The sequence below is a fragment of the Bradysia coprophila genome, unplaced genomic scaffold (assembly GCF_014529535.1).
Source record: "Bradysia coprophila strain Holo2 unplaced genomic scaffold, BU_Bcop_v1 contig_494, whole genome shotgun sequence".
NCBI classification, from domain to species: domain Eukaryota; kingdom Metazoa; phylum Arthropoda; class Insecta; order Diptera; family Sciaridae; genus Bradysia; species Bradysia coprophila.
Genome location: NW_023503746.1, coordinates 95,752 through 113,123, shown reverse-complemented (window position 1 = coordinate 113,123; position 17,372 = coordinate 95,752). Strand labels below are relative to the sequence as shown.

Sequence of the window (17,372 nt, the reverse complement as noted above, 5' to 3'; positions counted from 1 at the left end):
CCGTTGTTTTGAAATTGGTTCAAGTTTTGGCGATATCACTCTTAAATGTAGAGTTTTCGTGTACATTTTGTTGATCCGAGGCGTAGCCAAAGGTAATAAACATATCAAATAATTATTTGTGTACTTGGTTTGGACAATGTGTTTAAGTTATTTTCGCGAAAATAGCTTAAAAACATCGTCCAAACCAAGTACACAAAAAAGTTTTCATGCAGAGGGAAAAAATCGAGAGAAAATTTCCAAAATTGACCTCGATTTTGGCCCCAAGGCATGAAAACTAGACTTTTCATTTTTATTACGAGTTTTGTAACTTTACTAGGGATGAAATGTGCCTTTTCCCTCGCTAGGGAAAAGTCTTTCCTACGATCATAAAATAAAACGCCGTGCTATAACAGTGAAGGAATTTGATATCTCGTATCACGGCTAAAGTCCTCAGATTCTTTTACTCATCTGGATACGAAATATCAAATTCCTTCACTGGTAGTAGTGATTGAAACATGAAACGTACGGTTTATGATCATGTTGATATGGACTATTTTTGTGATTTTTTTTTAATTTTTCATTTCGTCTAGTTGTGCTTTAACCTCGTCAAAATAACAGTTTCCAAAGCTTTGCTTGTTGCTCTTAAAATATACTTTTGAGTTTGGCCCACATACAAAACTGATCTTTCATACTTCCGTAATCTGCTTTTGGTCGTCTCTTCTAGCAAAATTTATGTTAAAACTAGACAATGATTTTGTAGCCAACACTTGCGGTTAGTTCGATTCAAACCAAAGAAGTAACAGATTCGATGTTAGGATACAAATGGAAAAGGCAATTTGTTTTGTTCGATCAATCGGTTTCATGTTCTTCTGGGCATGCAAATAATGCAAATAATGAAAATTGTTCAAAAAGTTGATTCTGTGTCGAACAAATCGACCGAAAATGTCTGAGTATAAGTTAGCTGTAAAATTTCTAGATCCCGAATTTCTTCACTCATCTCCTGAAGAATTAGCAACAATACCAATTAGTTGCATCATCGTCATTTTTTTTTTTGCACAAAACATGTACATAATTCAAGATTAGTCTTTATATAACCACCGCACATATTCGTTTGTTAACCAACAATGATTTTTGTGATCGGTCAACAAGTTTAATCTGAGCGTTAAAATACGCCGACTCAATGAATTTTTCAATTTTTTTTTTCAAATTTTATTTATCTTTAAACATTTGAACAATTATTCACGCACATAAAATTAAATCTATCAGTTCATCAGCACACAGACACAGTTTTTAAGCATCACCTTGATTTATATTATTAACTACCTATCTAACGAGAAACGAATAGAATTGAACCGCGTTCATTCATCCACCTTCAACAGTATTCTCGCTGAAGCACCGGGAAAGTCTTCATAACTTTCTGTGGTCGATGTTGTCGATTTTTCGGGATATGTCATCGGATTGGGCGGTTTGGGATATTCGTAACCGGTGAACGTTTCCAATTTGATTGGTCGATCATCTTTAGGCGATTGTGTTCTGTAATCGATTTCTTCTCGTGATGTTTCTTCGGCATCGAATGGTATTTGCGGTTTGTCATAGTAATATTTGACGCGTTCATTTCCAACCAGGGAATTTCTGTTTACGGGCTCAGACAATTGATTTATTTCCATAAAATCGATGAGTTGCATCATCATTTTACTGAATGAATAGGGTCTGTAGCCGACGACATTATTCTTCAGCAGATCACTGTTGTCGTTCAGTTCTTGCTTTGTTATTATGCTAATACTGTCCAGACTGTCTTTTGTTGTTGGTGGTTCGGTGGTAGTCGATGTAAATAAATGAGAGACATCACAGTGCACTGAAACGGTTGTTGTTTGCTGTGATAATATTTTCGGATTTTTTTGTTGTTAATTAATCACACTTACTGCATCCAATGGCAGCGAAAAGAATCGTTGAAAAGAAATGCACTTTCATTTTTTACGCAATGGATAACAACAAAAAACAAATTTTAAACGATAAATATAATGGTAAGGTATATATGCCACCCAGCCACGATTCTTGCAAACACAAAACTAAAACGTTATAGTCATAAGCATTTCGCTTTTATAATAATGTATCCCCATCCCAAAAGTAAACTCAAAATTTTTATATGTTTCTGCTGAGCCTAAAAAAAACCATTTTATTTTAAAAGACAAGATCGAATTTTACGTTGTAGACAAGGCGAGACTAATGACAAATATCCTTCTTCTTCAAAAAAATATTTTGCGTTAATTGTGACTAATATCAACATAAAATTGTATGTAAACAAATTTTGTTCAAGATGCTACAAAAATAACCCAATGAAACAAACCCCACCACAAATTACGGATTTATATGGCTTAAACTGCATATATGTGAACAGAGCCGACATTTTGTCATTGTAGGATTGCTCAACAGTTAATATTGCAATTAATGATTTGAAATAAATTGATTAACTGGGCATGATTGAATGACTAGATACTCGGCACATTAGAGATTCCTCCTCATTTTTAACTCGGAATGATTTAAAAACCATTTTAACCTAGTCATGGGGGATAGGGATCAAGTTGGTCAATATGTGTGACCCTTGATGACTTGCACGTTGAATAGATCAGTGGGTCATCAAGTACTTAAAGAACACTGTTGAGGTATGAGTTAATTTCAATTTTCATATTCGAAAAGGTGGATACTATTCGCACAATGTATCATGTATCATAAGAAGAGACATTGCGCGAATAGCCAAAGTATTATCAAGTGACAATTCTCACAACAAGTGAATAGTTTCTTCTTGGCTATTCGCACATTCTGAAGAGCCATACTTTCTTCAATGTCATTTCGTAAATGGATAAATTTAGTAGGATTGAACAAAGCACATCTCTTATAACTTTTATGAGAAGATATTATAGAGTCAAACCAAGCACCTTCCCTTCAATTTTGTACACTAGTATCAAACCAAGAACCAATTACGTTCATTATACAATTTTTAGATGGATGAATTCAGTTAGATCAAGCCAAACACCTTCCTTATTCAATTAGAAGGATGAATTCAGTTAGATCAATCCATATTATTAAGTGACTATTCGCACAATGTACGAATAGCATTTTCGATTCGAAAAATGCAGTTGCAATTATTGTAATGTTTCCAATGCTTTTGATAGCTTGATCCATCAATATTTTTCTTCATATTTTTGTACAGAAATTGAATGACTTGCCGGCTTAACAAATAATATACAAGATTGGTGATCATTTCATAATAATTGTCGGAATTATTGATTTAACAAAGTGTTAAACACATCCGTCGCTATGGGTAAAAAACACATAAATAATATTGAGCATGATCGTTGCCTGTTGACTTTACCATTTTTTTTGTTTTATTTTTATTTATTTTCGCCTTAGTCTCAAGTATCCAATATTTGCGTTGTATGCATTGTTGCGCATAATGTACCGATTATGTCGAACTTAACTTTAGTGTATTGGCTTCAGGGCTTGTTATTTTTTTTTGAAAAAATCAGAAACTGAAGATGTAATGAGCAATTACGGATCTGTTTTTTTAACTATGTCGTACCACATCAATCCGAACATTCATCACATTCATCTGTTATCGATAACGACGGCAAAAATAATAACAAGCTCTTGCTAATATGGCCCTTTATACAGTAAAATGCATGTTTAAAAAAATTGAAGTACAAGATTTGAAATCATCCGATTGAGAATACTTTGATCGGTGTAAGTAATAGACCCGGTCATAATACTGGTCATACGCCGAAAAACGTCACAAAATTGTAAGTCCTAACACTATTGTTATCGTTTATTGCAGTTCTCAGTATAGCTATTAAAATAGCAAGGTAACAAGATAGATACAATGAAAAGCTAACAAAAAAGAGTTGAAAAGCTCACCTCTTCAGGGTAACTTTGTCTCCAGGTAATATACATAATTTGCCACCGCTGTATTTTTTGTATGTGGCGCTACAGCAGTTGTAGATCCCCTGGAGGCAACGTTACTCGTGAAAGGTGAGAATACAGTAACAGGCAGTAAAATTTCACCATGAATTTGCTTCAGCTGTTTTTCAGCTGAACTACTAGTTATCCTTATTTATATGATAGAAACTGCTACATGCACGCGCGTACTTCCTCGTCTACTTCAATGTTAATAGTTAACCGTTTCGCTACAATATTAAACTATTATGATGCTTTCTACACAGTCAGTTATCTTTATTTTCAGAATATCTTGTATTGGTGGTTCTTATGTTCCAAAAGAACTCAGCAGGACTTTGAACCTGAAAGGGCTTGTCATTTGTTATCGACAACGATGACAAATATAAGCGACTAACTCCTAATATATCTCTTTTAGTCGTAAAATTAAGGTTAAAACAAACAAAGTAAAAGATCTCATAACCAGCACAACGGATGGAAGTAATAGATTTAATCATTGATTATACTGCAAAGGACATGGTAGTGTAAGTCTAAGGATTTAACAAATATGTGGTGATGCGATTGCGTTAGCGTTATTAAGAGGCACCGGTACTTAGCTAAAATTGTACCCTACATTTGTGTGCCTCGTATTTCATTTTTGATGATATCTTTTCATCAGAATCCTTTTTGATAAATGTACGATCGCAATTCCGACCACTAATGTGTTAGCTTTAAATCAAAATTAGTTTTGGTTCTAGTCGTTTGACCAGCTCTGAGAAAAGTGAGCAGTTTAACGAAATTTTTATGAACTGCTCATTGTTCTAAGAGCTGGTGAAACTGCTACAACCAAATCTATTTTCTGTTGAAAGCTAACACATTCGTGGTCGGAATTGCGGTCGTACATTATTGAAAAAGGATTCTGGTGGAAAGATATCATCAAAAGTAAACTAAAATCCAGTATTTAAAAATCGCCCTAATGTAAGCTTTTCAGCAAAGTACCGGTGTCTCTTAAGAACAATGAGTAAATTTGTGGCCTTCATTTGGGCGGAAAATATTCGTAAGGCATGCAAAGGGTAGATTGCTCTTAATTCGTTAATAAGCATAAAATACCCATAGAACTAAGTGACATATTCTTGGTCGAGAGATTCCTCCAAACTGTTACCATCAAGCCAAATAATGGCTCATTTTTGTGCAAAAATGATTTAAAAAATATCTCGGCCACAAAACATTCACTAAGTTTTATGGGTCTATTCAAATACCCTGTAAAGGGAAATCATCGATGGTACTTACGATGACTTGACGTGCATCTGTACAACAGCCTCAAGAAGTCATTAAAAAAAAAATCTTCTGATATAAGCTACCTGGAGTCTCAGCAAGGAAGGTTATCGCGTGGAATTACAAAGTTCTATTTAAATGCACGAAACATTACCGTTGTTATCATTAAATTAGGCTGTTGGGAGTTTAATTTGGTCTTTTAATTAAACGAAAAACCGAACATAATGAGACATAAATCTTTTCAGATTAAAGTAACGAAAAAAATGTTATGAAACAGTTGCTTCCAATTTACTTTAATCTTATTAAGTGCGCAGAGCCGCGCGTGTTAATAATTAATCAGTTTTTGTTATTCAGTTAAAAATTGCACACAAAAATGCAACGCTAATAAAATCGCTGAATAAAACTGAATATTTTGCGTAAATAAAAATGAAAAATAATTGCAATAAATCACAACTTAAATTCATGATCAACGAGAGAGAAGAAAAAAAAATTCAGTTACGTTTCGAAATGGTAAAACGGTACAGTTTTTTTTGTAATGGAAATAAAACTTCGGTTACTCAACTAATTATATTAAATAAGCAAATAACATCTAATGAGATTAAAAAAAATATTATTTTAATCTATTGTTTCCGAGTAGATTATAGCTGGTTATAGTCATCTGTAAGACATATCGTAATAATAAGACATGAGAAGCTTAAAAAATAAATCGATGGAAATTTATCAAATCTATCTACTTGTCTATTTATATTCAAAGTACATTGATGAGATCCATCATCCAGGGCCTATTACTGTGAATTATGGACCGTGAATTTCAGCTATTTATTCTGTTACTTCCTGCCAATAAATTGGTCCTACCAATAATAGTACATTACTTACCAAATGATGAACATGGCACTTCTTGTGTCAAATTTGGCGATCAAGGCGAAGCCGAGGTCGGTAATCACATAAGAAGTGCCATTTTCACCATTTGTAGTAGGGCTCGAAACAGATCGTTCTGACCTGATCTGAATCTGAAAAAAGGCGATCTGAAAATTTCAGATTCAGATCCAGATCTCAGGCGGCTTGATCTGATCTGAAATCTGAAAATTGGAGCAGATCTGATCTAATCTGAAAACTGAAAATTTGAATCTGGAAATTTTCGGATCAATCTGAAAATTTGAAAATCAGTATGACTTAACAAATGCTAATTTATTAGAAATTCTTGAACTGCAAGGCTCCGCGAGTGCAGGGGAACTAATAAAATCAAAAATATTTCTATCATAGTAGCAAGTTTTGGAATTTCAAATTTTATTCTTGGGACTTCAGATCGCTTCAGATGGGATCAGATCAGATCAGATTCAAGTCTTCAGGTTCAGATTTTACATCAGAATCAGATCAGATCAAAATTTTCAGATCAGATTCATATCGGGTAAATTTCAGATCAGTCTGAAATAAATTCAGATTGATCTGATCTGTTCCGAGCCCTAATTTGTACAATTTCCAAATATTAGTACTTACCAATGGAACAAATGCTTGAAATAGCACTTCTTGTGTGAAATTTGAGGATCGAGGCGTAGTCGAGTAAGGTAGTCAAAAACTTGAGGTAAAGTTTGACGTCCCTGCAAGATTTAAGACCATCCCCCTGCACATATAAAGACTGCCTCTATGAAAAGAGGAGGTGTGGCTAAAAAGGTAAAATGGGTGTGTCCAAATCAGAAATAACTTCGTTGCAGTCTCTTCTTGTGTGTTTTCTGTGACTTGCTTTTTTGGGATTTAAACACAAAGTGTCTTTGTGTAGAAATCTCAAAATATCTCATACCACGGCAGAGTAAAAGTAACCCAGGCAGGAGTGCTTGTTTGACTAGGACCTGAATAATTTAGTAGCCCTATGTTTTTTGCGAATTAAATTTTTCAACTTATGTCAGTGTTCATTTGAGTTCATTTTCATGCAGTGTATTACGTCCCTCATTTGACGTTTCAATAATGAACCGCTCCTGCCAGGGTTACTTTTACTCTGCCGTGCTCATACGAGTCGCTTTTTGGGAATTATACACAAACCATCTTTGTGTCCAAATCTCGAAATATATGATGCGACTAGCTTTTTGGGAATTAAACACAAAGCGTCTTTGTACCCAAATCACAAAATGTTTTCTGCGAACCGCTTTTCGGGAATTAAACACAAATGGCAATTTGTCCAAATCTAAAAATATCTGATACGAGTAAATTTTTGGGAATTGAGATTTGGACACAAAGATGATTTGTGTTCAAATCCCAAAAAGCGACTCGCATCAGATATTTTGAGAATTTGACACAAAGATAGATTGTGTTTAATTAACAAGGGGGTCGCAGAAAACATTTTGACATTTGGACACAAAGATAGTTTGTGTTTAAATCCCAAAAAGCGAGTCTAAGAAATCATATACACAAGAAGATCAAAGAAAATGTTTTCCCAAAAATGGTTCGTCCGTAAATGACATTATACTTACACTAGAAAAAGTTTTGGTACGAGCTTTATTAGCTTTCAGAAGCGTTCTTTAGCCACAGTCAGTGGAAAGACACTTACGGAAAAAAAATCGAAACTTGTCACAGGAACACGTTAAAATGCTAAGATATTAGAGGTCGTCAGCCAATAAAGATGGTTCAAACACAAACGATAATTTCAAACACTAACAATAATTTCCAACAATAATGTCCTGTCAAAAATTGTGATTGCATACACGTGGATGAGTCAATTTTCTATTTATTTTTCGATTATCATTCTAAAAGCGCGTCTGGATCAATGTTTTATTACTGCAATCTGTAGATCTAATTTGCAGAAACGTAGCGACATGGAGCTGGGAAAAATTCATTCGGTTTATAATAAGATAATCACAATATCAATTTCATATGTTTAATTGCAGGTTAACCACGTGTTTGTTGAGTTAGTCAATGTTGTTGGACGTCGAATATGTTATTATAAACCGAATGGATTTTTTCCAGCTCCATGTCGCTACGTTTCTTCAAATTAGATCTACAGATTGCAGTAATAAAACATTGATCCAGACGCGCTTTTAGAATGATAATCGAAAAATAAATAGAAAATTGACTCATCCACGTGCATGCAATTACAATTTTTGACAGGACATTATTGTTGGAAATTATTGTTAGTGTTTGAAATTATCGTTTGTGTTTGAACCATCTTTATTGGCTGACGACCCCAATTGTATGAATGGAATCGACGACTTTCAACGACTTTGAGTGCTAACTCTAAATGGAGTACTGTCTCTACGATCACTCATGCTTGCAGTGCGTTGATGGAATTAAACAGCCCGACACTTAAAAAATTATATTTAATTGTAAAGATCAAACATAAAATATTTTAATAAATTATGGCTTACAGCTATTACGTTTTAGTACTTCCTTGTCGGATCTGTAATTGAAGACAAGAAAAAAATACATTTCCATTTTCGATCTGAATTCTTCCAAAACCCTACCTGCATTTGATGGTGGATTGTTGTCAGTGGCGACATTTTTGCCAGCTTTGACATTATCATATGGCGAGTATATTCCTGGCGGACCACCAAAGCCTCCGGTATATTTGCCGGTATTGCTTATTTGCGAACTAGGCAACGGATTCGGCGAAAAAGCCGTACCGAATTGAAATGAACCATGATTGCTGTTTGATTGTCCGTACGTTCCACTTTGATTGACGTTGTTGGGCTTTGTTGTTGGAGCTACACTAATTTGAAAATTGTTTTGATTGGGTAAAATGGATTGCTGCGAACCATTAGGTAAAGCGTTTTGGGTTCCAATATTCTGCGAATTGGGCGGAGATTGTGAATGTACAGAATTTAGACCGGGATGATCATTGTTGACTTGAGAGGTGGGTGCACTTAATGTCGGCTTGTTAACTGATGGCTTAACGGCATAGCCTGGCACTTTTTGTTCTCCCAATATGCCAGGCGCTCCACCGAACCCTCCTGTATATTTTCCGCTGTCTACTTGAATGTTAATTGGAGTTTGATTTACGAACTGGGTATCCTTCAATGGTTTTGTGTTTGCAAAGGAGAATGACGAACTGGGTCCATTATTATCAGGTGACTTCACATGGATGGCACTGAAATCAGATGATCCTTGTGGAGCGGGAGCCTTATTAGGTGATAGATTATTAGGAACTGATGGAAAGCTGGAAATGCTGGAAGACGATGTGCCAGTCTTAGCTTCGTATGATGTTGGTGTATTTGATTGATTAGGAACTACTGATGGGGACTGTAGCGGAGCTTCTAAATCTAGTGAAGGAATGCTTGGAGGATTATTATTAACTCCGATATGTCCATTTGTAGTTATTGCCGTAGGTCCAGTTGGTACTGGGTTGATACTCTGTGCTGATGATGAAAACGATCCACCAACCTCATTTTGGTAACTATTATCTGCCGCCACTGTTGCCGATGGTTTGTGCATATCAAGAGAGGGATAATTGTAATTCCCAGAACTTAGTGGAGGAAGCAAGGTCAACGACGGTTTATATGGGCCCTGAATCTCGGTAATACCATCGGAATAACTGGGTATGGCGAATTGCAAATGTTGTCCATTGTCTCGGTTAACATCGGTAAGAAGTCCAACATTTGATGGCTTAGCCGTAGATGTGGGCACAGACGCAGGATCATCCAGTAACAAGGTGTATGGTGTCACAATATTACCATAACTATCTCGAATTATGTCATCCGGATAAGTTATAGCGTCCTTATCGGGAGTACTCGGTTGACTTAATATGCGACCATTGGCTGATGATGGTTGATTTTGAGTTGATGCTTCACCATAACTTCGACCCGACGCACTGAGGGACGATATGCGAGATGCTACAAAAGAGACAAGATTTTCATGTAACTGATTATATGGGCGGATATTACAAAATCGGGAGAAATAAATTTATATTCAGGCGGACCAAAAACGTCACATTCTCTCGCCAGATAGCGAGACAAAACGAAATCACTTTTTGCCAATTATTCTTCTAGTCTAGTCCCTTGTGTCAGCAAAGTTTCTCCTCTTGCTGTGCATTTTACAACAATATCTTTATCGCATACGATGGGCATCGAAAAACTATGGAACACTTTTCTTTTTGGAAAATAAGTTTTCCGGCCGGAGGAGCGGATTATACGAAAAAATTAAAATATAAATCTCCTGACAAGGGCAAGATTTTTCGAGAAAATTCCTCTAAAGCCTGTTCAAGTACCAATATTTTGTAGAACAACTGTTTTTTGAGCAAAACAAAATGGCGTCAAAAAGTGTCTCAAAAAATCACTAACTGGTAACCTTCGCCAATTCGAAATCAATTTCATCAAGTGAAGGCTTTGTAGAAAGCGGAAGTCACTGTCTTTCGAAAAATGGCTAGCGGACTGTACACTGTACGCCTGGATGTCGAGATATAGGCCTGGATTTTACTGCTTTCTAGAAGTCAGATTTTTCGATATTATTCCGAACTATCCTCCGGCTAAATAGTGACAGGGAGATCAATATTGTTTGATCAGATTTGCTATCAACATTTTAGAATTGAATCGTGGTCACAACACTGGATGCTGCGGATGCTCGTCACTAGCAAAATTTGTATAACAATATGACCGCTACCGTTGCACCAAAATGATTTTAATCCCATGTTTCAAAGCCAAACCTCATTTTTATGACAATAACTAACAGTCCAACCATTTACCATTAGTGTTACAGGTTACACCCACCCTGACGTTCCACCGTCTTACCAGCTCTAGAACCTAAAAATCTTGTCTTTGTCAAGAGATATTAGAATTGTAATTTTTTTTCTCGTATAGATCGCTCCTCCGGCCAGAAAAGCGATTAAAAAAAATTGTTCCATAGTATTCAATGTCCAATCAATGATTGACAATCATATAAGGTAAAGAAAACATTTTATAAAATGTAGAGCGAGCGGATACATACAAGGGACTGGACGATTCCCAATTGGTACCATTTTTGTTCGAAATGTGACTTTCTGAAGCGCCTGAATATAAAACAGTACATTTTCCTCGAACCAAAAAGTGTAATAGTGCATTACTGTCTTGGTGGGACATTTTTTGTTGAGGGGCGTGGGGAAGCTGTATTTCGAGCCGAAATCCCCCACGCCTAAACAAAAAATTTCCCAGTAAGACAGACAGTGCGATACTTTGTTGTCTTTCTGGCCGCAAGACAACCAAGTAAGTATTATGTACAGCAGTGTGATCAAAGTAGTGCGTAAATGGATCTTCATAAATTCAGTTTCGTTTGTAAATAATAAAGATCACACTGCTGTACATCCAATCTTGTTGCTGTTAGTAAATGGGGTTTTGCGCAAACGGTGTGTTGCCGAACTCGTCTGCGGCTCGTATTGTTAATCTCACATCTATTGCGAAAAACATCCCATTTACTAACTCTTCAGCAAAATAGCTATCTTGGTCCTAGCAATAAAATACTGCAAAACAATATTATCCGAAAATAAAAACAGAAAAGACCTTAGGTAAATTCAATGTCAGACTTAATGTGGAAGAAAAATACATCATGCATTCATGCACACTTATATCAACAAGTATCGCTAACCTCCAACTTTGAACTGAATTATGGACCCGTAATAAACATCTTCCAGTTTACAATGTTAATACAAAGTAACGTCTACTGGTTAGAGATAAAGTATAACCAAATTGAAGCATGCCAACTGCAATTTAATCCAATTTCTCTTTTAATGTCAAGGAAACATTTGAGAAATCATGCCATTAGTACTTACATAAACTTTGTACGTCTTGTGATTGGGTTTTTGGTAGCTCAAAGACAAACGTATCACCACCACCTACAACAGATTTATGTCGATCGAATTTTAAGATATTGTTTTCGTACATTTTTCTTAAAAGAAATTTATTTTAGGTCATCAGATATTATACTACAAAGACACTCAACATATCACCGACAATTAAATAAATTATTCGAAAGATCGTAAAGAATATTTTATGCAAAATTTCTTGCTATATTGGTGGGTATGTAGCAATTGTTATTGTAATGTGATCGAGAATCGAAGTTTCATCATCTAAAGGTGTGAAGTGAATATATTGTCGTGTCATAGTTTAATTCAAGGGGGGTAACAACGGAACAAAATGGATGAATTGAAATGAGGAGGACTGGGAATGGGATTGATAATTTTATAGTGTAAAAGAGAAGACTTCACTATGCCTAGCGAGCCATGTATTTCAACCAGGTTAGGCCAACCAAGTAAGTGGTAAATTACAATCACACAAGGAGCTTACCCACAACTGGTGTACTGTCCGACTAACTAAGGCATATATGATCAAGTTATACATTCAAGAGATCTCCGTATGGGAGATTCACCAGTTTTGGTTGAAAATTCGAATTCCTTATCCGATCTCCTGGTAACCTGTTGAGATGTTAGTGATATGCAAACTTGAAATAATATTCGTCGCCTCCCCCCGCAAACTATCTGAGGATGATAATTTTCGAGCGGCATTTAGTTTTGAGTAAGTGCAATGCACTTCAAGTATGAGTGGTACTCCAAATAGGGTGCTGAAACTGGACAGTGTGTCATACAACTGTCAAACACTGTAAAAAACCATTTCATACAAAATAGTACTCTATTTGGCAGCTGTCGACTATGATCACTTTTGCTTGAAGTGCGTTGGTGAGCGTTAAAAATAACTCGATTTACCAATATTTTCATCGAATTGGCAAAGTGAACAATTTTGTAAAAGGAGAAATTCCATTGGTAGACCCAAAAATTCCGTCGCTGGAATATAATTTCCCACAGTTTTTCAGAAAATATGATGCGTGACAGCACCAGAACGGCAATATTGTCGTCTGACTGGACTGCGTAAGCCAAAACCGAAGAGTGAGTACTAGGATGAAAATTGCTTTTAATAAACTCTTGGAGCAAATTGTAATGTGAACACGAAATAACCGCACAACCTACCCCTCTGTTCAATTTTTTTTTCAACTGTGAAACTGTACATAGCTATCGTTTAGGTTATAATTTGGAAGAATGGTTCAATTAATATTCTCATAATCCAGTTCGTCTGGATAGTTATTGCACGATTTTTACAACAGCCTGAATGTATTCTCAATAACGGATAGCTGAATAAGAAATAGAAAGAGAATTTCGTGGGAATGTTTTTCTAAAATTACCACTTAAGGCATTCCATCAACCTCGACGTAAAGCATTAACAGAAAATCTTTCTACTGTGCACCGATCTTATGCATGATTCTATGAATCTATTAATTAAAGAAATGAAATGGAGGCGAAACTCAGGCAGCACAACCTAAGGCTCGTAACCGGTCAATTTAAAATGTCTGGGAAAATAAATGCAGTTGCCTCGCTAACAGCGGATGTAAATTAATGGTTGTTAGTTTATGTGCGTTGAACGCACTGCGTTCGCGTTGCGTATGTCTCCACTAGAGTATAAATTCATATCCCCGTCTCTAGCAAAACTTCAAACCAAAATAGCTCGAACTCTGTAGGGGGTTTCTCAGAACATATTGGATTACTTTGAATTGAGACTACTAGACAAGTGGAAGTTCTATGAAGGTTGATCTAAGAAAAGCTATACAGATTTCGAGCTATTTCAAAACGAAATTTCATTAATCTATTAATTCACGGGACAGGTCATACAATTCGTTATCATATAGTGAGTCAGACTCAAAACTCTTCAGAGGGTTAAACTGAAACCGACATGTTTACTTCCTAGCTAACAGCCAATGTCATTTACCTCAGCTATGTCGTCATTTCACAAGAATTTATTTTCTTTGACTTGAGAATGGCTTGTCGAGCCTCTGGCTGTCGCATAAACTGAAAAACGAAACGGTGTCTAAACTTAAACTCGAGCTCGGATCGACTCATTCTAATTTTCAAAAGTCAGCAGTTTTCATAAGAAACAGTTAAAATGCTGACTCCGAAAAATAAAACGAACTAGTCATCTGTCAGCCAAATCGAACGACAAATGAGCGATTAACTTTGGCTAGTACCACAGCACTGAACCAATAGAAAGGGCAGCGCCGGGCTCAGGTGCTATGCTAGTACCTATTCAATTTTATAGTAAAATAAATGTTTAAACAAATGAAGTAAAAGATTTGGTAATGTAGTTTGCATCAAATAATAGCAAATAGTTTAAACAACTGAAGTACAGTAGACTTTATCGTGAAATACGCTTGTCTATTGTAAAAAACTAGCTCGGTGTTATTTGCAGGTATAACAATGTTTCACTGCAGTACCTTTTTTTCTTCTAATACACAACGTGCGGATTGTTTACTATAAATCGTGCAGTTGATCATTTGATTAATTCATTTTGCATACATTTATGGAATTTGAATAAAAATCCTCAATCATGCACTCAGTATCAGTATCTAATGTACGTTTTAGCCTGTGCCGATCTGCGAACGAATATATAATTTTTGTCTGAAGTAGATCGTCTTTCCGGGTGCTAATGATAACTTTTTGATATTGTTCAAGGCTTCTTGTAACATGTATTATAATACCGATCGAGACGTAATTGCATAATTATTATGATGCTCTGTGACGATTGTTATTTAATGCTGCGCCGTAAGAATTTGTGTACATTTGGAAAATAATTCGATATCGAGAAAAAAAACGACCGTTAAATCAATTCACACATATTTTGTATGATGCAATGATTGATGATAATTGACATATAATTGCAATGCTTTGATGGACAGTGGCTAGGGAAAGAGCTCTTATCGCTTTATTACAACGATTTTAACAAAGTTTTCGTAATTTTTTTTTGTTTTGTTTGAAGGAGCACTTTTCGAATTTCAATATTAAATCATCATCGTTGAAAACAACTTATTGTTACCATTGTTGTTATTTCCATTAATATTCATTTAGTGCTCACACGTTTTGTAGAATCACACTTGTGGGTGGTGTAACGAACATTACCGAATCGATTAAGCTTTTTGTTTTCGATTTTGAAACTTTTCTAGCAATATTTGCACAAAAGATGTAATCGTCTTGCCCAAATAGAGTAGGTCTTTGATCCCAGTTGAAGACTCGAAGTAAATAATTTCGAAACTATTTGATGTCAGTACACATTTTGACTGACGACTTGTTCGACAACAAAATATTTTTTTTTTATAATTTGTTCTCAAGGTCTAATGAAATAATTTTCAGCAAATATTTTCTCCCGATCAAGGTAAAACTGGTAATTTGCAATAAATTCATAAATTCATCTCGGATTCAACGATATATTCATTAACCGTGTGTAACGATAACAATGAAACATTTAAATATTTACATCGCAACATGTACTTCGATGCGGTAAACTGTGTGATACACAGACCGATATTCGATCTTTGGAACACTCAGCAACATGGAGTACATCTTCCTTGGTGCTTTCAGACAATAATTATTTACTCCCATTGTTTGTGACTGATTCAATTCGAAGCAGACATTTTTTGTCTCACTGTCTGCTACAGTCAGAGGTAATGAAATTTCAGCATGCAACGCACTTCAAGCAAAATAGCTATTAATGACAGCTGCCAAAGATAGTACAGTTACTTTGTATGAAAAAAAGTGTCCGGATTTTTTTACAGTGCCAAAATTAGTTCGATACACTGTCCAGTTGCAGTATAATATTTAGAGTACCACTCATGATTGAAGTGCGTTGCTTAACGTTAATCGAAACTGTGGGATCATGTTCGAAGATCATCAAAACCAGTTGAATATGCACTGAGCTGAAGAGTCCCCTTCCAACATTTCCTAACGTTTTTCATATCGTAGATGTGCAAGTTTTAGAGAAACAATTCGGTTCAAGCAAGAGGGTTACTATGAAGAATGTTCATTCTGGGCTGGAGAGCTCTTTCAGTTTTATTCATATGCAATCGATAACGACGAGAAGGCATTAGCTCAGGCTATGGTTATCTTATATAGCATGAATCATAGGTACTAGGCACAAGAAAACAAATGAAGTAACAGATTAAGGATGGCATGTCAGTGCGATTTTTTGAAGAAAAAAAACTCTTCGGTGCCAAAGAATGCAAATAAAATTTGGAATTTCCTTTACTCAGCCCATTTCAATTCCAAACTAATCGAATTAGCGCAGCTGCAAGGTTACTAAAATTTCTCAGAAATTACTTGGCCGGTTTTTTTTTGTCAGGTCAAACACGTTTCAGCGAACTAAAAAATCGAACTGCACAGAACATTAAATTTCTTAATAATTTTTCCTCTCTTTTGATTGACCTCTAGAACTAACCGGTATACGAATCATTAGAAAACCCACATACTCAACCGAAATTTTGGTAAACATGGAACAAATATATTTCGATTAGTCATCATCGGTGGTGTGCTTCAGAATTGAATGATGTCGAATGGTTTTCCCATATAAAAATTCTCCTTCATCAACAATAATAATCTAAGAATTACCACAATCATCGAGCATGTAACGTAACGAAAGACGTCACTACAAATAAAACGTGCCAGAGGTAATTCGCAACGACGGAATATGTAAGAAATTAGAAGTCATTTCGAGAACGATTCGATGCATTGTAAAATACGAATTGTAGTTTGTGTGGGTAAAATTCATTAAAACTCTATGAATGCAACAATGAGAATAGTTACAAAAGTACTGACAAAAATGAATTAATAATTTTAGCTTACGGTCGAAATTTGTCACTGGACTCGCCCGATTAACTAAAACGTAACTTCCGATCTGAAGAACACCAACAATTAATTTCACACTTCCGAACATTTTAAAACTTTGTGAATCTTTTAACGCCTGCGAACTGTATTAAGTCCGATCCAATATGATCGGTCACACTTGGATATCTGTTGGGAGATGTCTGATTTTGCATTTTCAATAACATTCATGATCAATGAATATTATTCAGACTTTCGTGAATGTATTGGACATTTTTGCCCCACCAGAATCGGTGTACGATGTAAATTTATTGTTTTTAAATACAAAAATTGTTGAGTTAAATTTTCTTGTTTTGACTGAGTCAGTGTACCATCGTGCTAGTTGGCAATGCAATGTTAGAAAACCGGCTTCCATTATTGTTTGTAATTAAATAATTATCACGCGCTAATTAAATATTATTTTTCCGTTAAAGATCTTAAAGCGATATCATTTTGATGAATTGTTTATGGATTTTCTTTGAAACCGAAGGACAAAATACTTCTCGTTGATGTAGTAGATGTGAGGGATCGAAACAAAATTTGTTATAAAATTTATTGAGACCTC

The 17,372-nt window shown here is 35.5% G+C and overlaps 2 protein-coding genes across 3 annotated transcripts; both read right to left on the bottom strand.

Annotated features, from left to right (window-relative positions):
• Positions 1 to 1,164: 1,164 nt before the first annotated feature.
• LOC119082819 lies at positions 1,165 to 2,335 on the bottom strand. Its single transcript, XM_037192471.1, has 2 exons — positions 1,902 to 2,335; positions 1,165 to 1,834 (listed from the first exon to the last, which is right to left on the bottom strand). Exons 1-2 carry the CDS (start codon positions 1,948 to 1,950, stop codon positions 1,338 to 1,340), a joined length of 546 nt encoding a protein of 181 aa, XP_037048366.1. The 5' UTR covers positions 1,951 to 2,335; the 3' UTR covers positions 1,165 to 1,337.
• Positions 2,336 to 8,470: 6,135 nt separating this feature from the next.
• On the bottom strand, positions 8,471 to 16,985 carry LOC119082861 (homeobox protein 5-like). 2 transcript variants are annotated; one of them, XM_037192524.1, is made up of 4 exons: positions 16,790 to 16,985; positions 11,906 to 11,968; positions 8,634 to 9,998; positions 8,471 to 8,569 (listed from the first exon to the last, which is right to left on the bottom strand). In XM_037192524.1, the coding sequence occupies exons 1-4, from the start codon at positions 16,878 to 16,880 to the stop codon at positions 8,550 to 8,552; spliced, it is 1,539 nt and encodes a 512-aa protein (XP_037048419.1). In that variant the 5' UTR covers positions 16,881 to 16,985; the 3' UTR covers positions 8,471 to 8,549. The 2 variants fall into 2 exon arrangements, with proteins under 2 accessions (XP_037048419.1, XP_037048420.1); XM_037192525.1 differs by lacking the exon at positions 11,906 to 11,968 and having other exon boundaries at positions 16,790 to 16,984.
• Between the last annotated feature and the right edge of the window lie 387 nt (positions 16,986 to 17,372).

Excerpts from the sequence above, each read along its gene's own strand:
- LOC119082819 (XM_037192471.1), bottom strand. The coding sequence starts at position 1,950 with ATGAAAGTGCATTTCTTTTCAACGATTCTTTTCGCTGCCATTGGATGC. Across the intron at positions 1,835-1,901 it reads TTTCGCTGCCATTGGATGCA|TGCACTGTGATGTCTCTCAT; the intron begins GTAAGTGTGATT and ends CAACCGTTTCAG.
- LOC119082861 (XM_037192524.1), bottom strand. The coding sequence starts at position 16,880 with ATGTTCGGAAGTGTGAAATTAATTGTTGGTGTTCTTCAGATCGGAAGT. Across the intron at positions 9,999-11,905 it reads ACAAGACGTACAAAGTTTAT|CATCTCGCATATCGTCCCTC; the intron begins GTAAGTACTAAT and ends TCTCTTTTGTAG. Across the intron at positions 8,570-8,633 it reads CAATCCACCATCAAATGCAG|ATCCGACAAGGAAGTACTAA; the intron begins GTAGGGTTTTGG and ends CTTCAATTACAG.